The sequence below is a fragment of the Diplotaxodon limnothrissa genome, linkage group LG23 (genome assembly GCF_057381915.1).
Source record: "Diplotaxodon limnothrissa isolate DT_005_m linkage group LG23, D_limnothrissa_male_GT1.1, whole genome shotgun sequence".
NCBI lineage: Eukaryota > Metazoa > Chordata > Actinopteri > Cichliformes > Cichlidae > Diplotaxodon > Diplotaxodon limnothrissa.
The window spans coordinates 887,855-905,757 of NC_140617.1; the positions used below are offsets into that span (position 1 = coordinate 887,855).

The 17,903-nt window shown below is 44.8% G+C and overlaps 3 protein-coding genes across 3 annotated transcripts; 2 read left to right on the top strand and 1 right to left on the bottom strand.

The window, feature by feature from the left end:
* Nucleotides 1-4,086: 4,086 nt before the first annotated feature.
* On the bottom strand, nt 4,087-6,170 carry LOC146607153 (kelch-like protein 23). The gene is made up of 3 exons (XM_085347307.1): nt 5,192-6,170; nt 4,650-5,061; nt 4,087-4,531 (listed from the first exon to the last, which is right to left on the bottom strand). The coding sequence occupies exons 1-3, from the start codon at nt 6,159-6,161 to the stop codon at nt 4,228-4,230; spliced, it is 1,686 nt and encodes a 561-aa protein (XP_085203433.1). The 5' UTR covers nt 6,162-6,170; the 3' UTR covers nt 4,087-4,227.
* A 301-nt stretch (nt 6,171-6,471) lies between these two features.
* lsm7 (LSM7 homolog, U6 small nuclear RNA and mRNA degradation associated) lies at nt 6,472-8,206 on the top strand. Its single transcript, XM_085347309.1, has 4 exons — nt 6,472-6,504; nt 6,761-6,851; nt 6,963-7,034; nt 7,782-8,206. The coding sequence occupies exons 1-4, from the start codon at nt 6,499-6,501 to the stop codon at nt 7,922-7,924; spliced, it is 312 nt and encodes a 103-aa protein (XP_085203435.1). The 5' UTR covers nt 6,472-6,498; the 3' UTR covers nt 7,925-8,206.
* Nucleotides 8,207-10,956: 2,750 nt separating this feature from the next.
* tmprss9 (transmembrane serine protease 9) lies at nt 10,957-17,528 on the top strand. Its single transcript, XM_085348155.1, has 15 exons — nt 10,957-11,098; nt 11,234-11,361; nt 11,443-11,510; nt 11,589-11,764; nt 11,860-11,904; nt 12,517-12,630; nt 12,788-12,953; nt 14,044-14,318; nt 14,468-14,610; nt 15,230-15,503; nt 15,588-15,701; nt 15,787-15,955; nt 16,035-16,300; nt 16,642-16,778; nt 17,367-17,528. The coding sequence occupies exons 1-15, from the start codon at nt 10,957-10,959 to the stop codon at nt 17,526-17,528; spliced, it is 2,379 nt and encodes a 792-aa protein (XP_085204281.1).
* Nucleotides 17,529-17,903: the final 375 nt, after the last annotated feature.

A 17,903-nucleotide genomic window follows, 5' to 3' on the forward strand; every position in this document is an offset into this window, starting at 1 on the left:
GCCAGTGCAGTTGGGGATCTGCAGGAACTCCACCGTGTGACAGACAGCATCCTCCTCTGTCACACCGAGCGTCTGCATGTCCTACCTCACTACATGCATGAATCTTTTCTGAGGTCTTCCTCTCTGCCTCCTGCTTGGCAGCTCCATATTCAACATCCTTGTCCAATATATCTACCATCCCTTCTGTCATAGCTGGACTGGCCAGTGGCCCACTGGGCATTTGCCCGGTGGGCCGCTGGCGACTTTTTGTTTTTATGGGCCGATGGATTTTTTTTTTTTTTTTTTTTTTTTAAGGAAGGGTATATGTACTGAAAGGTGTTGGATTGGCCAATTGGTCATGATCGACTCTGGGCTGGACCAATTACAGCCGAGGAGGCCGAATGCACCCTCCCCCTTGTTTAGCAATCACGTGATTTTCGCGCATTGCATGCCGGGAACTAGTGGCAAAACAATCAAGTATCGCATCAAATGCAAGCATTTGCAGCACCGCAAAACGTTCATTCTCCGGTTCCAATACCTTCTTGTTTTTTCTTTGCCGCACAAAAAAGGTATGTACAAAACAAAAAGAAAAGATACGAGGAAAAAATCAAAGGAGTGAACGGGTCAGACCCTTACGAGCACACAGAGTGGACAGAGTGCCCAACTTTCACCACGCTCAGATTTATAATTATAGGTTCTTGGAGTGAGTGCATACACTCGTGAAGTTTAGTAACTTCAGGTCACTGCAACAAGCCCAGGTACAGTTTACCGACGGATGGGTGCAGGACCTTGAAATGCACCGTGTAGAACGAAAGACCATCGTACGTATCATAAGTTTACCAGTCTCACAAATCGTCGTCATAAATACACATTCGTTAACCGTTTATTAATAGGACCTTTGAGCTCAACGGTAATTAAATTCTCTGACTGTGGTTCCAGTCAGAGAATTTAAGACTTTCCCTAATAACAAACCGTGGCTCTCTAAAGATATTAAGGATCTGATTCTTAAAAGGAAAATTGCTTTTAACGAGGGAGACGTTCCCACTGTGAGAATATTGAGGAAGGAGGTGAGGGCTGCAATAAAGATTGCCAAGATGAGGTATAGAAATAAGATTGAGGCAGAACTCAGCAGTAACAACCTCAAAAGAGCTTGGCTTGGTATGAAAACAATGGCAGGGCTACAGACGAAAGGTAAAAGCAGCATTACCTTAGAGGGGTTTACCTCTGACAAACATCTGGCAGACAGTCTTAACAGTTTTTACCTTCGTTTTGAGAACTATGATTGTTCTAGGCAGACCAGCACACTGAGGGAAAGGACTATCACTCCCCCATCTATTTGTATTGATGAGACAGGGGTAGCTAATCTTTTTAGACATACCAAAAGCAAGAGTCCTGGACCTGACAACATCTGTGGACAGGTACTGAGAACTTGTGCTGATCAGCTGAGTGGGATTTTTCACTATATCTTCTCACTTTCTTTAGAGCTACAGACAGTACCTAAGATTTGGAAACATGCTGTCATTGTTCCTGTTGCTAAGGGCAGTTCTCCTAAGGCACTGAATGATTTTAGGCCTGTGGCTCTGACTTCTTTAGTGATGAAGACATTTGAGAAGATAATTAAGGAGATTTTAATGCATGTTGAACACCATCTTGACCCCTTCCAGTTTGCCTATAGAGCAGGGAGAGGTGTGGAGGATGCTGCTGTCACACTCCTGCATCTCTTGTATAAGCATCTTGAGGCCCCCCACACCCATGCAAGATTATTATTTGCTGACTTTTCATCGGCATTCAATACAATTCAACCCTCTTACTTGCTGACAGGCTTTACAATCATTTCAAGCTTGACACTAGTCTGGTCGGCTGGGTGACAGACTTTCTGACTAATAGGTCACAATGTGTGAGGGTGAATCATGTCTTTTCTGATGTGCTCTCCTCCTCTACTGGATCACCCCAGGGTTGCTGCCTCTCTCCCCTTCTGTTCATTCTGTACACAAATGAGTGTCGCAGCAATTTCACAAACAGACACATCCTGAAGTTTGCTGACGACACAGTGATCGTCAGTCTTCTAGTGGGGGACGAGTCAGGCCATGGGCAGGTTGTAGATGATTTTGTGAATTGGTGTGATGAGTTCTTCCTTTCACTTAACATGTCAAAAACTAAAGACATGATTATTGATTTTAGGAAGTCCTCTTATAGCTCATCACCCACTATCATTAAAACTGCCGATATTGGGATCGTTGAGAGTTATAAATATCTAGGTGTGGTACTCGACCATAAACTGTGTTTTGAATCTCATGCTGATGCCACTACTAAAAAAGTTCAACAAAGACTGTTCTTTTTAAGGAAAATGAGATCTTTTAACGTCTCATCTGAGATGTTGTCCTTGTTTTATAGAAGTTTTATCGAATCTGTGATGTCTTTTTGTATCGCTTCCTGGTTTGGTAACCTGACGGTGAAGAATAAGAATCGGTTGGGACTTCTGGTAAAAACTGCTAGCAAAATTTCAGGGCGCTGGCAAGATGGACTTTTGGCCATTTACAATAGAAATGTGCTTAGAAAGGCTCATTCTATTATTAATTGTGTGAACCATCCACTTCACAGTGAGTTTGAGTTGTTGCCTTCCGGCCGCCGTTTTAGAGTACCTCCGAGGAGGACTAAAAGACTCCAGGTCTCTTTTATCCCTACTGCGTCTTGTCTCCTTAATGGCAAATAATTGTCCTTGAATTTTCTATCATTATTATTGTTATTATTGTTTTATAGTATTGTTCTGTTTGTTCTTATCCTCCTGCTGCTAAACTAATTTCCCCTTGTGGGACAATAAAGAAATTGAATTGAATTGAATTAATTAGCAGTGGAAATAATTTCTGGTAGCATCACAGAAATGTAGCAGTGACAATAATACTGTATGCTGTAATCGCACTGGACAATTAGTGATACAAAACAACTGTTTTATCCTGTGAATAAAAGTATATGTTTTTGTCAATGTACCATAATAACAGAAGCGAAACGCAATATTGTGTCAGGACAATTCACTATTTATGCACAATAAACACAATAAACAAAGGAGCATAGCGCCACAATTTCTGTTCAGCGCCAGACTTGCTTGTAACCTATATCACTAATTATGTTAAGAAAAATGACGCATTAACTACTACAAAACTCTGACCTTTGTGGGAATGCTTGGAGCAGACTAACCTGTGAGCTGGAGTGTTCTGGGACGATATATTTGGTATATCCAGACCATCCGTCGGCTCTTACTTCGGAAACATGGCTTAAAAAATTTCTCTTCAACGATGTAATCCGATAAAAAAAAACGATCTCTTTACCCGTCGGCTTCCCGTGGCTGTCATGCGACCGGCTATTGAAGTTTAATAATACAACAGCTTCTTGACATTTTTTGGGTTTCTTATTATCGCTGTGTAACTCAGTTCAATTGAAAGCCTGCGTGCGCTAGTACCTCTTGCCACAAGTTCCCAGAAACCTTTGCGGTTTTACCCCTGAATGACGTCACATTTTCAATCTTTATCCTGGTGGGCCGGTCTCTAGTCAAAATGCCCGGGCCGATTTTTTTGTCCCAGTCCAGCCTTGCCTTCTGTGCACATGTCCAAATCATTCCTGCCTTGCCTCTCTAACTGTACTCGTTTCTAGCTCCATCAGTCCTCGTCACTCCACCTCCAGGCGTGCTTCTAGCATCTCCAAACATCACAGCAGCTCTCCAGCATCTTGTAGCTTCTTGCTTTTATCCTTCTGTCTAAAATCACTCCTGACACTCGTCTCCACCCACTCCACCCTGACTGCACTCTCTTCTGGACTCTCCTTTTTCTTGGATGGTTGATATTTAAACGGATCTACCTTCACCATCACTGCTCTTTGCATGTCTCCCTCTTGTTCACACATATGTATTCTGCTTCTTCTGACTTTCAAACCTCCGCCTGCTTCCTGCTCTCCACAGAGCCTGGAACTCATCGTTATTGATCTCTGGGATCATCTTAACAGAGAATAGAATAAAAGAAGAGCTTTGCATGTCCTCCAAGAAGCCTGGAGAACTACTCCTGAAGACTACTTAAAGCTTGCCTGATAGTTCAGCCTGTGCTGAAAAATTAAAGGTGGTCAGACCAAATATTGACTTTCCCTTCAGGTTTGCATGAGTTGCTGCACCCATTTCCCATTTTCCTGACCAAATATAAAGAAAGAGGGATGGCTCGAGAGATTTGCACAATTCCACATTCATTCAACCATCATAGAGCATCATGGGATCATTCTTACGGTGACACACCCTCTGAGGGGCACGGGACAGGGTATAGCATCATCTACCTCAATGCAGGTGTCTATGTAAGGGTCCAGCAGCACCATGTTCGGGAATGCTTTGTTACTCTTTCTCTCGCTGAGCAGGTATATCTGCCCAGTGACTGAGGAGCAGCCACAGAAGAACTTTTTGTTCAGACATTCCTCCTCCAGCTCCGTCCACTCATCTGTCTCCATGTCAAAACGAAGGGCTTGGCCTCCGAACAGGTAGAGGGCACTGTTGAGCTCCGTGGCAACCAGGTCGTATCTAAAGAAAAACATATTAATCTTTCTGTTTAATTGTCAGCTGATCATCCTGTATCATTTAATTTGAAAGCTCAAACTTCATAAGAATGTAAATCTGGCAGTGTCAGAAAGATACTCACCGTGGAAATGGAGAATAGGAGACCACATCCCACTGATCCTCCTTCGCCACATACCTCTGAATTCCACCATAAACCTCGCCATTTTCATCCAGCCCACACGCCACGTAGATACACGACCCCAGAGCAGCAGTGGCTGCCCTCTCTACGGCCCTGACCATGGGACTCACTGCCTCCCAACCCTCCTCTGACCCAAGGACCAGCCTTTCTACATCATCCACAAGACCTTCGTCCATACTTCCCCCCAGGACATACAGTACTGACTCGAGCCCTATGGAGCAGTGGCTGTGTCTGGACTTCTGCAGGGCTGGCCCGTCCACCCAGCGCTGGTTCCCACATTCGTAGATCCGGACCCAATCCACACTGAACCACAGAACATCCCGGAAGTAGCCACCTGTCACGACCACACTGTCTCCTAAATAAAAAGGAAATTTTAAAAAATCAGTGAAAATTTAATGTTCAATATTCATGTAAGATCATAAAAACGAGCACATGAAAAATAAGCACACATCTAACTTTTGCCAGTTTCATTATGCATCCATTACCCACTGCAGCCACGGAGTACTGTGTGAGGTTCTTCCTCTGCAGGGGCGCGCAGCTCTGCCATCTACCACTCATCGGGTGATACTGGAACAGCGCCTGTTCTTCCTGATCATGAGGCCCGCCCAGCACGAACAGGGTCTCTCTGGCCCTGGTCCTCATCATTGACCTGCCCACTGACCAAGATGCTGGGAAATGTTCATTGAGCTTTATGATGAGCCTGGCTCTGGGATCAGAGCTTTTCATTCTGGTCAAGAGTTCAGTGATGAAAGGCAACGACAGAGACTCGGGCCTCACCAGCTCAATGAGCTCCAGGAAATATTCTTCTCGTTTAGGGTCAAATGACACCCAGCGCAGTATTGCCTCCAGAGCCAGATCGTCTTTATGGATGGTTAGGTCATCGCTGGCAAGTAGATCTGCTACTGACTCTTTTGAGAGTGACAGAAAATCCTCTTCAGCTGAAATAGCGGAGAAGTGAGTGAGCACCACCTGTCGTGCTGCGGCATAAAGCTGAGTGCAACCCAGCTGCCAGGCGTAGGCCATCATCCCCAAACAGTTGCTGAGGTGCAGCTCACGCTCCAGGAACTTACAGCACAGCAGCCTGGCTCGCTCCAGCTGCAAAAAGTCGGACGTCTCGAGGATGCCCGTAACATTTTCTCTGTCCAGAGACAGGCTGCATGTTGTGGTATATTCCATCAAGGTCCTGAAATGCTGCAGACTCACACCTTTAATCTCTACCTGCCTTTTGCTGCTCTCCAACCCACGGCCAAAGAACAGAGCCCTGAAGTAAGGGCTCTGCAGGGCCAGATGTTGACGGTTGACATAAAAAATCTCTCCTTCTACTTGTAGGCTAGCATCAGGTGTTATATCAGCCTCAGAGTCCTTCACCTGTGAAGCAGACTCATCCTCTTCTTCTGATACAAGCGTCAATTCAAAGCTCTGCAGTTTCAGCTCATGGTCACCTCTGTCAGCCATGTCACAACAAACAGCCACCCCTCCTCCTGTGTTCTGCTCGGATCCTCGTCCTCTGCTTTCCAACACACCAGCTGGTGCTATTAATAGACTTCCCCCCCTCGACTGACAGCAAAGGAAAAGGGGGTCAGTTCCAAAAGCAGATGCTGATGATAAAACTGTGAGTTATAATATAAAATATTATAATATAAAAACTAACTCACCCTATCATACCAGCCCCATTAAATTAAATCATGAAGAGTCATTTTAAAAAGCAGTGACGTCATGTAAAGGCGCTCGGTGTTTTGATTGGTGGAACATTCTTGAGGTCGAAATTTCACTTCCGTGTCACGCAGCTAACATGGCGGTGAGTTCGTACATTCAAATACTTTTCTGCCTTTGCACCTTTAACGTTGTCGGATATGCTGTTAGCCCGTGAGTGTGTGTTTCAGCCGTAACCCGGGTTTAAATCAGCACGTTCAAAGTAATATAAGGTGTTTTTGTTGTATCATGTTAGCTAACACGGCTAGCCTAGCTAGCTGGGCTCATGCTCAGCTGGTGTTTGTGTGCGCGGCTAGCACACATGCGACTCACAAACGGCGTGTTTTGTTTTCTCTGCGCAGGATAAAGACAAAAAGAAAAAGGAGAGCATCTTCGACTTGTCCAAATACATCGATAAGCCGATTCGTGTAAAGTTTCAAGGAGGACGAGAAGGTAGGTGGATCAGTTATGATAACAAGCTAACAGTTAAGCAGCGCTGCGGGATTTGCTGTCCTTATGTCCAGCTAATGGAGACTTTACACCGTGTATTTGTTTCCTCCTCAGCCAGCGGTGTCCTTAAAGGATTTGACCCTCTGCTGAACCTGGTGCTGGACGGCACTATTGAGTATATGCGCGGTAAGTGTGCGCTTTAAAGTCAAGACCATGCGAGGGAAAAATGATTTACAGGAACAAAGAATGACACAAGACTGCGCCAGCACTGAAGTGTTTTGCGTTTCCTTTAACCTGAACCCAAATGAGTCATTTGCAACACTGAGGCAGTGCCCAGACTAACCTGAGTGTTTCTGTGATCACATCTACTGAAGGAGGACCCAGTAAAATAAAATAAGGCTACTGGTGATGGTGAAAGTATTCCGATGGTCCCACAACTGGGACATACTGGGACCATACTGAGTCGAGCTGTGTGTTTCATCAAGCGTTGATCCTTAGCTCAGGGCTGACCACCAGCCTCAGTGTGAGCTATGACAGCTGTAGCCTTCACTCACACTGAGGAGTTTTCATGCTAAAGTCATGTCAGCGTGTGGGTGTAAGTGTGAGCCCAGCTGAGTTAAATTAAAGTTTTGTTGTTTTTTTTTAACTTAAACTGAGCCTCATGTTATTGACTGTTTGAAATAGCTACTCAGCTCCTCTCCAGCAGGTGGGTGGAGCTCCTGCACCTGAGATATTAAGGCTAAACCTTCTCAGCGACACCACAGTGAAGTTAGGGTTGAAAAAACTGAAACTGAGTAGCTCATAGGAGTTACTTGAACACTGGTGGGGCTTACTGTTAAAGCCGTGTCTGTATTTAAACTGATCGTGCAGCATCGACTGCTGTCGTAGATAATGTGACGCTTACTTGTGTGCTCCTGCAACTCCTGTGTTTAGATCCAGATGACCAGCTGAAGCTGACAGAAGACACCCGGCAGCTGGGGCTGGTGGTCTGCAGAGGAACCTCCGTAGTGCTGATCTGTCCTCAGGATGGCATGGAAGCCATACCAAACCCATTCATACAGCAGCAGGACGGCTAACACACAAGCTCTCCCCTGCTAACTTACACGTACTTGTACACACTTGAATATTTCGTTGTTTCTTTTCCTTAGTTTTTATTTCGTTTTAACAATAACGGTGATCATTAATGGAGCCAAGACGATTTAGTTAAGCAGCAAAAAGACGTTTGAATGCACTTCACTTTTATTTCAGTCTGATGTGCAAATTTGTAAAGATTTGTGTTGTAAAGAGCCCATAAATGTGGGATGTGTAAACAGTACCATTTTCTTTTTATCCAGAATAAGTGAACTTTTTACTATTCTTTGTTGTTTTGATAAGAAAATAAAGTGAAAATGTAATTATGCCGACTTTTGGAAGTTTTGCTCTACTCTGCTGGCTGCACATCTTTGCCTTCAGAATTACATGAAGGTTGTGAAAACGACCACTTTGAATGTGAGTTAGATTCCTGAAAGTCGCTGTAGTTTAACAGCAGCATGACTCAGCTCAGATGTGGTTCCATTTTTATCTCGTACACTGAGTGTCACGGGTTCTCTGCCATTTCACACCTCGCACTTTCAGTTTTTAATCACTCGGTAAAACCAAGCAAAGACTCAGAGACACAGGCATGACTGCATCAGCAGTCTCGTGTTTATCCTGCCTAAAAACTCCTTTATTGAATTGAGTTCCCGCTTTATTTTTCTCCTTTCATCCAGACTTCTGTGGCTCGCTCCATACTTTTGGACCCACTGCTCTACAGCTGAGCGTCACTGCTCGCTGTCCAGCTTAGCCAGCAAAAAAATACGTCAAATGCTTAACAATCCAACGCCAATTCCAAAAGAGTTGGCACGTTCTTTAAAATGTGCACAAAAACAATGCAATGATTTGCAAATTTCATAAATCTGTAATCTGTTTGTGTGTAGTTGTACGAAGCAGCTGTTGCCAGTTGAGGCCCAACATGATCGGCTGTGGAAGAAGCATCTTAGAGACAGTTTCGCAGAAATTGTGATGAAAGTTTTAGAACTTAAAGACTCAATATGTCTACAGTGCAAGACATCAAAAGAGGCCAAAAATCAAAAACTTTAATAAAAACAGACATGTACCTGTTGTGGAAATCACTGCACAGAGTTCACTGTGTCATCCACAAATGCACATTAAAGACAAGAAGAAATCTGAAGAGAAGCCACGTGATCCAGAAACGTCCCGGCCTTCTCTGGCGGAAAACTGTGATGGAATTTAAATTCTTATTTGAAAACTTGGCCTAAAGACGAGAGGGTCCATCAGGCTTGTTGTCGGCACCAAGCTCAAAAGCCTCCATCCCTGCTGTCACGGGGGGTCAGTGTCTGTGGACGTGGACTATATGCTGAAAGGTATTTACAGGTTTTAGACCAACACATGCTCCCACCCAGTGGTGTCTTTTTTCAGGCAAGGCTTTGCATATTTCAGCAATACGATGCTGAAACACATGAATCTGTTACAGCAGCATGGCATCATAGTACACAGTGTGCTGATCGATGTGCAGTCCAGTTTCACCAGCTGCAAACATCTGGAGCACCATGAAATCACAAAAATACAACAAGGCCAGAGCTGATTTCTGTTTCAGCCCCCTGACTTCACAGCGAGTGGTCGTTGTACTTAAACACCAGCTGGTTATGTTCAGTGATCCGTGTGAGCGGCCAGTTAACAGTGTGATGATGTCGGTCATGAACTTAAAGTTTTGAAAGGAATACTGGGAGTGTGTGTTGAGTGTGAGAAGATAAACTTCAAGCCTGTAAACACACCAACAAAGAGGCTGTTGCACCTTTGTGCTTTAGCAGGGCGGGGGAATAATCCCAGTTTGCACCTCGAGCTTTACAGCAGAACGTGTCCATTGTTTGTTAAAAGTTGACCCATGTGCTTTGAAATGAGGGACAACTGTTCCTGTTCAAATAATTACAGAGTAGTTAAACTGTGTTTTCAGTTATGGAAACTGAATAAAGCCTTAAATACACTTTAAACTTGTGCACCATTAACCTCGATGCAAGAGGTCAGTAAAGTGTCAGACTGGAGGCGCTGTGGGCCTTAATGGTTTGCCAGCTTGTTGTAAGTGCAGAACTTGCAGCCAGGAACAAAAAGGCCGAGTTAAAGGAGGCTCGGCCCCTCCTCCTCCTGTTGCCCAGTCACTGTCAGTGGAGCACTGACGAGCAGCACCGGAGCCGCTCTGGAGCGTTTCGAGCCATTTTCATCTCTGCTTTGTTCCAACTTGCTGTACTGAAGGATGCGTGTTTGATATTTACCCGGAGACTGTGGACAGCAGGTCAGCTGCAGGTCAGCTATGAGGTAACAGCAGAAACACCTGTGCACACCGGGGTGTAACCAAAGGGATCAACAAGCATGGAAGGAGGGTCTGCCAGAGATTTGTGAAGACTTACCGACTTTCAAAGGCAAACAGAAAAAGGTGGGTTACCTGCGGGACGGGGGAAAGGCACGCCTCCTGGCCAAAGGAACAAATAGCGGACCTCTTGGTGTCCTCGCCCGGTCTTCAGTCTCCGTGTCTGTTCTTGCTGGAACTTCGGGATGTTGTAAATGTCAGTGCTGAGAGCAACAGATGAAGAGGTGAGTGAGTCTACCTCAGGACATAAAGCCTGCATTGTTTAAAGCTCCGCTGTGTGAGACGTACCTGAGACGCTGTGTGGAGTTTATCTGCAAAGATTTACGGACGTTTTCTTGTCTTTACTGTGACCTTTCCCCACATCTGATTTGTGATTGCCAAGCGACATGGCCTCCGTGGTTTATTTTACGCGCTCCTCAGGCTGCGCCGCCGGGCGGTAACTTTTTTTGTACTTTTGAATAGTTTGAGTATTTATGATCATTATTTCTTTACTGACAAACAGTTTGTGAGAACTAAAAGTATCTTTAAATGTAACTCTGTGTGTGTGTAAAAGTGTCTGTTTAAAATCATGCTCCCAGTCTCATGTCGCACTAACTGCAGTGACACGCAGCACGTTTATTTCACGCAGGCTTGAATCGTTTTGCCTGTGAGGCATTATGCTGCTGGAGACAGTCGACGGTGGGTTGTGACGGCTGTGAATCCAACATGGAAGCGCAGAAGGATGAAGGCCGAGGGCCGTGGTCATCTTCGCCTCCCGCTCCCTCCAGCTCTGTCTGCTACAGGAGCGGTCTCATACTCTTCCTCCTCTTCTTCTTTATTATTGGCATCTTTGTCGGCCTGGTTATAGGTGAGCCTGCACACGAATGTTGGGTGTAATGTTTTGTGACTCATTTATCAGACGTTTTTAAACCAGCACGAACCGTTTAAAGATTTCACTGCAGATGCATCACTTACTGATAACTTCCTCCTGTTTTACCCGCAGCGTACCTTGTGCAGGAGCAGCATCTTTTCATGGAGACAGTGGAGCTCAGAGGTCTGAAGTACGACGCTGCACTGCAGGATAAGAGCTCTGGTTTCTCCATAGTACTGTCTTCAGTTTTAAAGTCCAGGGTTAGTGCTGATTCACAACACAATGAGAGCGCAGGTCTTAATGTTAAAGGTGTTCAACTGTTACTGATTCTCACCTTTCAGATTAAAAACGTCTTCACCGCCTCACCCATAACACGTCACTTTGTCGATTGCAGCATTGTTGCCTATGGGTAAGCACGGGGTCATTTATTCAACACACAAACAGGATGTAAGATGGAACATTGCCAGTTTTCTTCTCGCCTTCCTAGTAACATTAACGGAGATGTGATGGCGACGCTCCGACTCGTCTTCAGGGTGTCCAAGATCCAGCAGTATTCAGAAAACTTTGTTCAGGACTTGCTGAGTGCAGGACTCAGCTCATCGATGCACGGGAAACCGCTGGAGGTGCCGGAGTTTGGACAGATCGACGCTGTCATCCTGCTGGGTAGTAAAGCTGTCACCAGTCTGTGTGTTTCACCAGAGTCTTTACGTTTACTAGGAGTGACGAAGATCGTAACTATCACTCCTCCTTCTTTGTAGGAGCCAGTGGAAAGTCATTTTATGTTATTGGAGACAGTATGATAGGTAAGTTACACACTCGCACGCACAAAACCAAACACACAATTGTGCTGCAAATTTAACAGTAATGTGCTGGATGCCAGAAAATGACTGTAAAAGTACAGGAAAGTAAAGTTACTGTAAATGAAATTTACAGTGAAAACTGTAAAAATGTTTTATAGCAGTGGAAATGTCGTTTATCATTTACATCTTTATTTGTATAAGAAACGGATACATCAAACTCTTTATCTGACTTCCATAACCTCAAAAAAGTATTTTCATTTCCTTTATTATTAGCCAAGCTAAACTCAAATGTTCACCTAATGATGTCACTTCCATCTGGAATGAATGGCTTTGCCGCACAGACATCCGTCCTCCTCCCAAACATCCATTCATTCATTATCCTGTTAAATCGTGTTCAACAAAGTCTCAGCTTTTCACGAGCCAAAACTGGGCCTTTGTGTTCTGAAACAGTCCATTTTTCAGCTCATCCAGCAGGTTTTCAATGTGCAAATTTATCTTTAGAAGTGAGAATTGTAACTTTAATAAGTCACCAGTTTTGCAAAAACTCTACTATGTATTGTTGTTGTTATTTATTCATTTATTTCATGCGTAGTGAAAGTATTTTTGGCTCTGCAGCCAGCTGTCCTGACAACACTTTCACCTGTGACAGCGGAGAATGTGTCACTAAAGTAAACCCAGAGTGCGACTTCGTCCCAGACTGCGCAGATGGATCTGATGAAGCTCGCTGTGGTGAATGACTCCTCAAACTACAGCAGACATACACAGTAGCTCCGTTACTCCTTCTGTTATTAACGAGTGTGCATCGTTACCACAGACCTGAGCAGAATATACTGGGACACATCTGCTTTTAATCACTTACACTAGTTTTTCTTCACCCAACCCACAGCCTGCGGTACGCGTCCTGCCACGGGGAGTCGGGTGGTGGGCGGTGAGGACGCACGGCGAGGGGAGCTGCCGTGGCAGGTCAGCCTGAGGTTCCATGGGCGGCACATCTGCGGAGCCACCATCGTCAATGAACGCTGGCTCGTCAGCGCAGCTCACTGCTTTGAGAGGTAGCTCTGATTTAAACCCGTTTAAAAACAGTCGTTTGAAAATTTTGGATGCTAATCAATACAATCATTAAGCTTTCGACCTTCACATGCTCAATGCCATCGTTTGAGAGTATGGAGAGGTGAAATGTAGCTCACAGTTTACAGGTGCTTTACAGAAGCACAGCACGGACTTACTGTATACAGCACTGTAGTATTTCTATGCTTTGCTCCTTCCGCGCTGTTTTGGAGGTAAATACTGTGCTTGGTTGTCCATGCTATTCATTTTAAAGCTTTAATTATAAATTGTTTTTCAAACACACGTCTACTAGTATTCTTTGCCTCGTTGGTACATCATCATCATCATCATCATCATCACCTTTATTTATAAAACACTTTAAAACAACCACAGCTGACACAAAGTGCTGCACATTTGAACTAAATAATAAAATTACATAAGATATAAATAAAAGCAAAAATAAAATAATTAAATAAATAACTAATTTAATTACAAGAGAAACTAAGTCTCACTGAGGTCAAAAGCCAAAGAATAAAAATGGGTTTTAAGACATGTTTTGAAAGTGGACAGTGAAGCGGCCTCTCTAACTGCAAGGTCAGGTTATTTCATAATGTAGAAAAGGCCCCGCCCCCTGGAGCAGCTGGTGCGTGGGGATGAGGCTCAGAGAGGTAAGGCGGGGCAAGACTGATAAAGATACCCAGCAGTACACAAGTAATAAAGTTATCTACCAGTGCACCATTAAATTAATTTGCATATTACGTCATCATTAATTGTGATGTATATGTTTCTGGGTACTTTTACTTTAGCAATGTTTTGATCCTTAGGTTTTCCCACTATTACTTAAACAGGACTATGATGCTTCTTTCACCACTTTGCAAACAGTTACATAAAACACATTTCCTCATGTGCTGTCCTGCAATAAATCAGTATTAGGACACATCTGCACACGAGCCTGGAAATGATTTTCAGTTTTTTCAGTTTTTGATCAAATATTCTGTTCTGGCTTTTGAAAAAATGCTAGAAAAGTCCTTAAGAAACAACAATCCCATTTCATGAATATACACCATCATTTATGATTGCCTCCTCTGGTTTTAGGGTCAATAACCCCAAAGAATGGACAGCCCTGGTTGGGGTGACGCTGGTGAGCGGTGAGGAGCCAGAGTCCAGAACGATTAACATCAAGACCATAACTGTGTCTCCAGACTACAACCCCATGACCACGGACAATGATGTAACTGTGCTGGAGCTGGAGACGCCTCTCGCGTTCAGCTCTTACGTGCAGCCTGTCTGCATACCCTCCCCATCTCATGTTTTTGCACCTGGTCAGAGCTGCATTGTGTCCGGTTGGGGTGCCGTACACCAGTTTAGCTGTGAGTCTGCAGGAATGCACACAAAACGCAACAGACGAGTCATTTAGAAAAGAAAATCCTAAAAACTTGTTCTTGAAAGCTGTCGTCTTGTCATTTAAGGTGAAATATGACAAGTGGGAGTAATCAGTGTGTCGTGTGTTCTTCTGCAGTCACGCTGTCCTCCACGCTGCAGAAAGCTGTGGTCAAAGTCATTGACTCCAAGGTGTGCAATAAGTCATCTGTGTACAGAGGAGCGATCACTCCAAACATGATGTGTGCTGGATTCCTGCAGGGCAAGTTGGACTCGTGTCAGGTCAGTGGTGAAAACGGTTCACATGCAGTGGGGCATGTCTATACCTATGACCTATGACCTATGAAGGTCTGAGGATCGCTAAAAATATTCACACCGTTCTCACCTTAAAAACTGAGACTATGAGCCATCTGTTCATCTCAGCATAACCGTGTGCTGTTGATTATACCGTGAGAGGCTCAGTCTGAAAGAAATCCACTTCAAAATATCTGATGTTGCATAAATTATCGAACACGTTTTGGAAATTTTATCTCTCTGTACGTAAAATGTTACTTCTTTGGACAAAAATATGAACTTTAAGAATGTGTAAAATGCACTTATTACATAATTGTTTCAACATTTAAAGCAATAGCTGTGAATTACAGCAGCTGATATTTGACAGTCGTACATGTCGTGCCCCTTCTGTCGTGTCGTCTCCCTGATAAAGACAACATGCTCTGAGACATATCTCCCAGTAGCTCCGTGACTTTCAAGGTTCAGAGCTGATGCTTAAAATTGTGGTGATTAGCCTAATGATGCTAATCCTGACCAACCAGGACGGATTACCTGATGCTGAATAGTTGAAAGTTACCAAAAATGACACTTTTCAGAGTATCTGTCAGCTCATGTGTGTCATGTGCAGGGGGACTCCGGAGGACCTCTGGTGTGCGAGGGGGCCCCGGGAAGATTCTTCCTGGCCGGGATAGTGAGCTGGGGTGTGGGCTGCGCTCAGGTCAACAGACCTGGGGTTTATTCCCGCGTTACCAGGCTCCGTAACTGGATTCTAAGCCAGACTGATCCCACCTCGGTTCATGATTATGGCCAGCATGTTCCCACAGTGACAGAGTTTAATACCCCACCAGCACTCGGGACCTCAGCTGATAACGTGTCGTCTGCAGCAGTGCTACCACTGTCTGGTAATGTCAGCCTGAAAGCTCCTTAATCTTAAGAGCTTTATCGGTTACTGAGATTCATTTATTTAATGAATGTGTTTTTTCCAGCCTTGAATTGCAGTGGAAACTTTGAGTGTAGCTCCACTTCCTGCATCAGCAAGGTCAACCCGGAGTGTGACAGAGCCGCAGACTGTCCCAATGGGGCTGATGAAAGAAACTGTGGTAAACTTAAAATGCACGAAGCACGGAGCATGAGGGACTTACGGGTCATTCTTCTTAACTGCGTTTTGGTTTTTGGTTTTTTAAGACTGCGGCGTGCGCCCTGCGCTGGGCTCCCATAGGATCGTGGGTGGAGTCACAGCTCGGAGGGGAGAGTGGCCTTGGATCGGGAGTCTTCAGTACCAGAGGCTTCACAGATGCGGTGCCACGCTCATTCACAATAGGTGGTTACTGACTGCAGCGCACTGCTTCAAAAGGTATTTCATACATTTATATCAAAACTCGTTTCACTGAAAGCTCAGGAGTGATTCTAATATTAATAACTTACATCTAAAGTGACTCTACTCCCAATAACTGGGCCGTGAGCCTGGGATCTGTGCTGCGATCGGGGGTAGGAGCCCTGGTCGTTCCCATCCAGAGGGTAATCATCCACCCGGCCTTTAATGGCACCAACATGGACCACGATGTGGCTTTGCTGGAGCTGGCCGTCCCAGCCCCGATGTCTTACACCATCCAGTCTGTCTGTCTTCCATCACCAGTACACCGCTTCTTAAAGAGCGCAGAGTGCTACATCACAGGGTGGGGATCCATGAGAGAGGGAGGTGAGAGATGAACCCACGAAACTAAACGTCCTGCATTTAGAGGTCACACAGGAAAAAAATGAAATGTCTTTACTAAGAAATAAAGGCAGGGGAGCCCGAGAGGTGAGATCATTTTCACGTTATTGACGTGACTCAGCCTTCAGAGGTAGAAAAGCAGGAATAGCTCCGTGATCCGTGGCCTGTTCGGCCTTTCACGAGTGAATGTGATATGACTGCAGCCTTTATCAGCTTAGCTTCTGCCTTATCTGCCTCTGAATGGAATTTTGTTTCCACAGCAACAAAAACACTGGTGCTCAGGTGTTGCGATCACACCTGTTCTGTGTGCAATGCTCTTTCCTCAGGTTCATTGACCAACCTGCTACAGAAAGCTGCTGTGAACATCATTGACCAGACGGACTGTCAGCAATCATACGGTAGCGTTCTGACTTCAAACATGATGTGTGCGGGATTCATGGCGGGAGGTCGGGACACCTGCTTGGTATGATGTTCACACAGACTTCTGCACTTCCTGTTTCACAATCGTTAAAAAGTTCCTAACCTGCAGACTTTTAACATCAGGCTGGTGCACTGCATGCAGTGCTCGGAGGCTGGAGGAAGTATGACTGTGGTGTCTTTACAGTGAATGGTTAACCAGGCCGGAGCAAAGTCAACCTTGATCTCCCCCCTTACAGGCTTCTCTGGTTCACCTTTGGAAAAAGGCTGACGAATAAATTAAGGTTTAAAAGCAAGAATCAGATGTAAGAGAAAAAACTCCAAAAAGAATAAAGCTAGAAAATGTGACCTGATAGAAAATGTACGCTGTCTTCCTCAGCGAAGGCAGGCCACCCCGCTGCACCCTCTCCATAATCGTCTTATGTAACGAAACCCTCACGCATTCCTGTTTCGGTCAGAGCACCGGGCTCAGCTGCAGACTGACTGACATTTACTCCCCTGCTGCCATACTCATCTTCAGTCTGCTCTTATAAATGAGTTAATCAATCATCACTGTATTTATAGAGCACATTTATATAGAATTTAAAGTTATTTAAATTCCAAATGAAACTGTTGATGTGTTTTGATATTGCAGGGAGACTCTGGAGGGCCGCTGACGTGTCGTCAGCCCTCCGGTCAGTGGTTTATCGCTGGAGTAACCAGCTGGGGACACGGATGCGGCCGAGTCGGTTTCCCGGGAGTTTACACTCGTGTGACGTCTATCAGGAGCTGGATATCCACATACCTTCCCTTCTGATGAAGGAAGAACTGTGTCTGCAGAGAACTGAGGTCATGCTAAACAGCCACACACAAACACTGTGTACACAGCCCTGACCTTTGTGACCCTCCGGTCACGGGTGCTGGCGGTAGTGCTGTGCTTTACCTGAACTGAGGAAACAATCCTGATCTGTGCCTTAAACATTCATTCACGGATCATTTGGAGTATTTATTAGTTATTTATTGTCATGGATGGTAAACACACAGCACGTGGCTTTGTGTATTTTGTGTGGACAATATGGGATTCATTTATGGGTAAATGTAAGGGTATTGTGATCTTTTACTGCAACGTGGATTTGTGGGGAAAGTCTACTCTGTACAAAGTCAGTGACGTGGGACTCGGTGTCGTTCTGTT

Coding starts and splice junctions, on each gene's coding strand:
- LOC146607153 (XM_085347307.1), bottom strand. CDS start 6,161: ATGGCTGACAGAGGTGACCATGAGCTGAAACTGCAGAGCTTTGAATTG. Junction 5,062..5,191: donor GTACTCCGTGGCTGCAGTGG/GTAATGGATGCA, acceptor CTTTTTATTTAG/GAGACAGTGTGGTCGTGACA. Junction 4,532..4,649: donor TCCTATTCTCCATTTCCACG/GTGAGTATCTTT, acceptor GTTTTTCTTTAG/ATACGACCTGGTTGCCACGG.
- lsm7 (XM_085347309.1), top strand. Junction 6,852..6,962: donor GTTTCAAGGAGGACGAGAAG/GTAGGTGGATCA, acceptor TTTCCTCCTCAG/CCAGCGGTGTCCTTAAAGGA. Junction 7,035..7,781: donor CACTATTGAGTATATGCGCG/GTAAGTGTGCGC, acceptor TCCTGTGTTTAG/ATCCAGATGACCAGCTGAAG.
- tmprss9 (XM_085348155.1), top strand. CDS start 10,957: ATGGAAGCGCAGAAGGATGAAGGCCGAGGGCCGTGGTCATCTTCGCCT. Junction 12,631..12,787: donor ATCTGATGAAGCTCGCTGTG/GTGAATGACTCC, acceptor CCCAACCCACAG/CCTGCGGTACGCGTCCTGCC. Junction 16,301..16,641: donor GGGATCCATGAGAGAGGGAG/GTGAGAGATGAA, acceptor CTCTTTCCTCAG/GTTCATTGACCAACCTGCTA.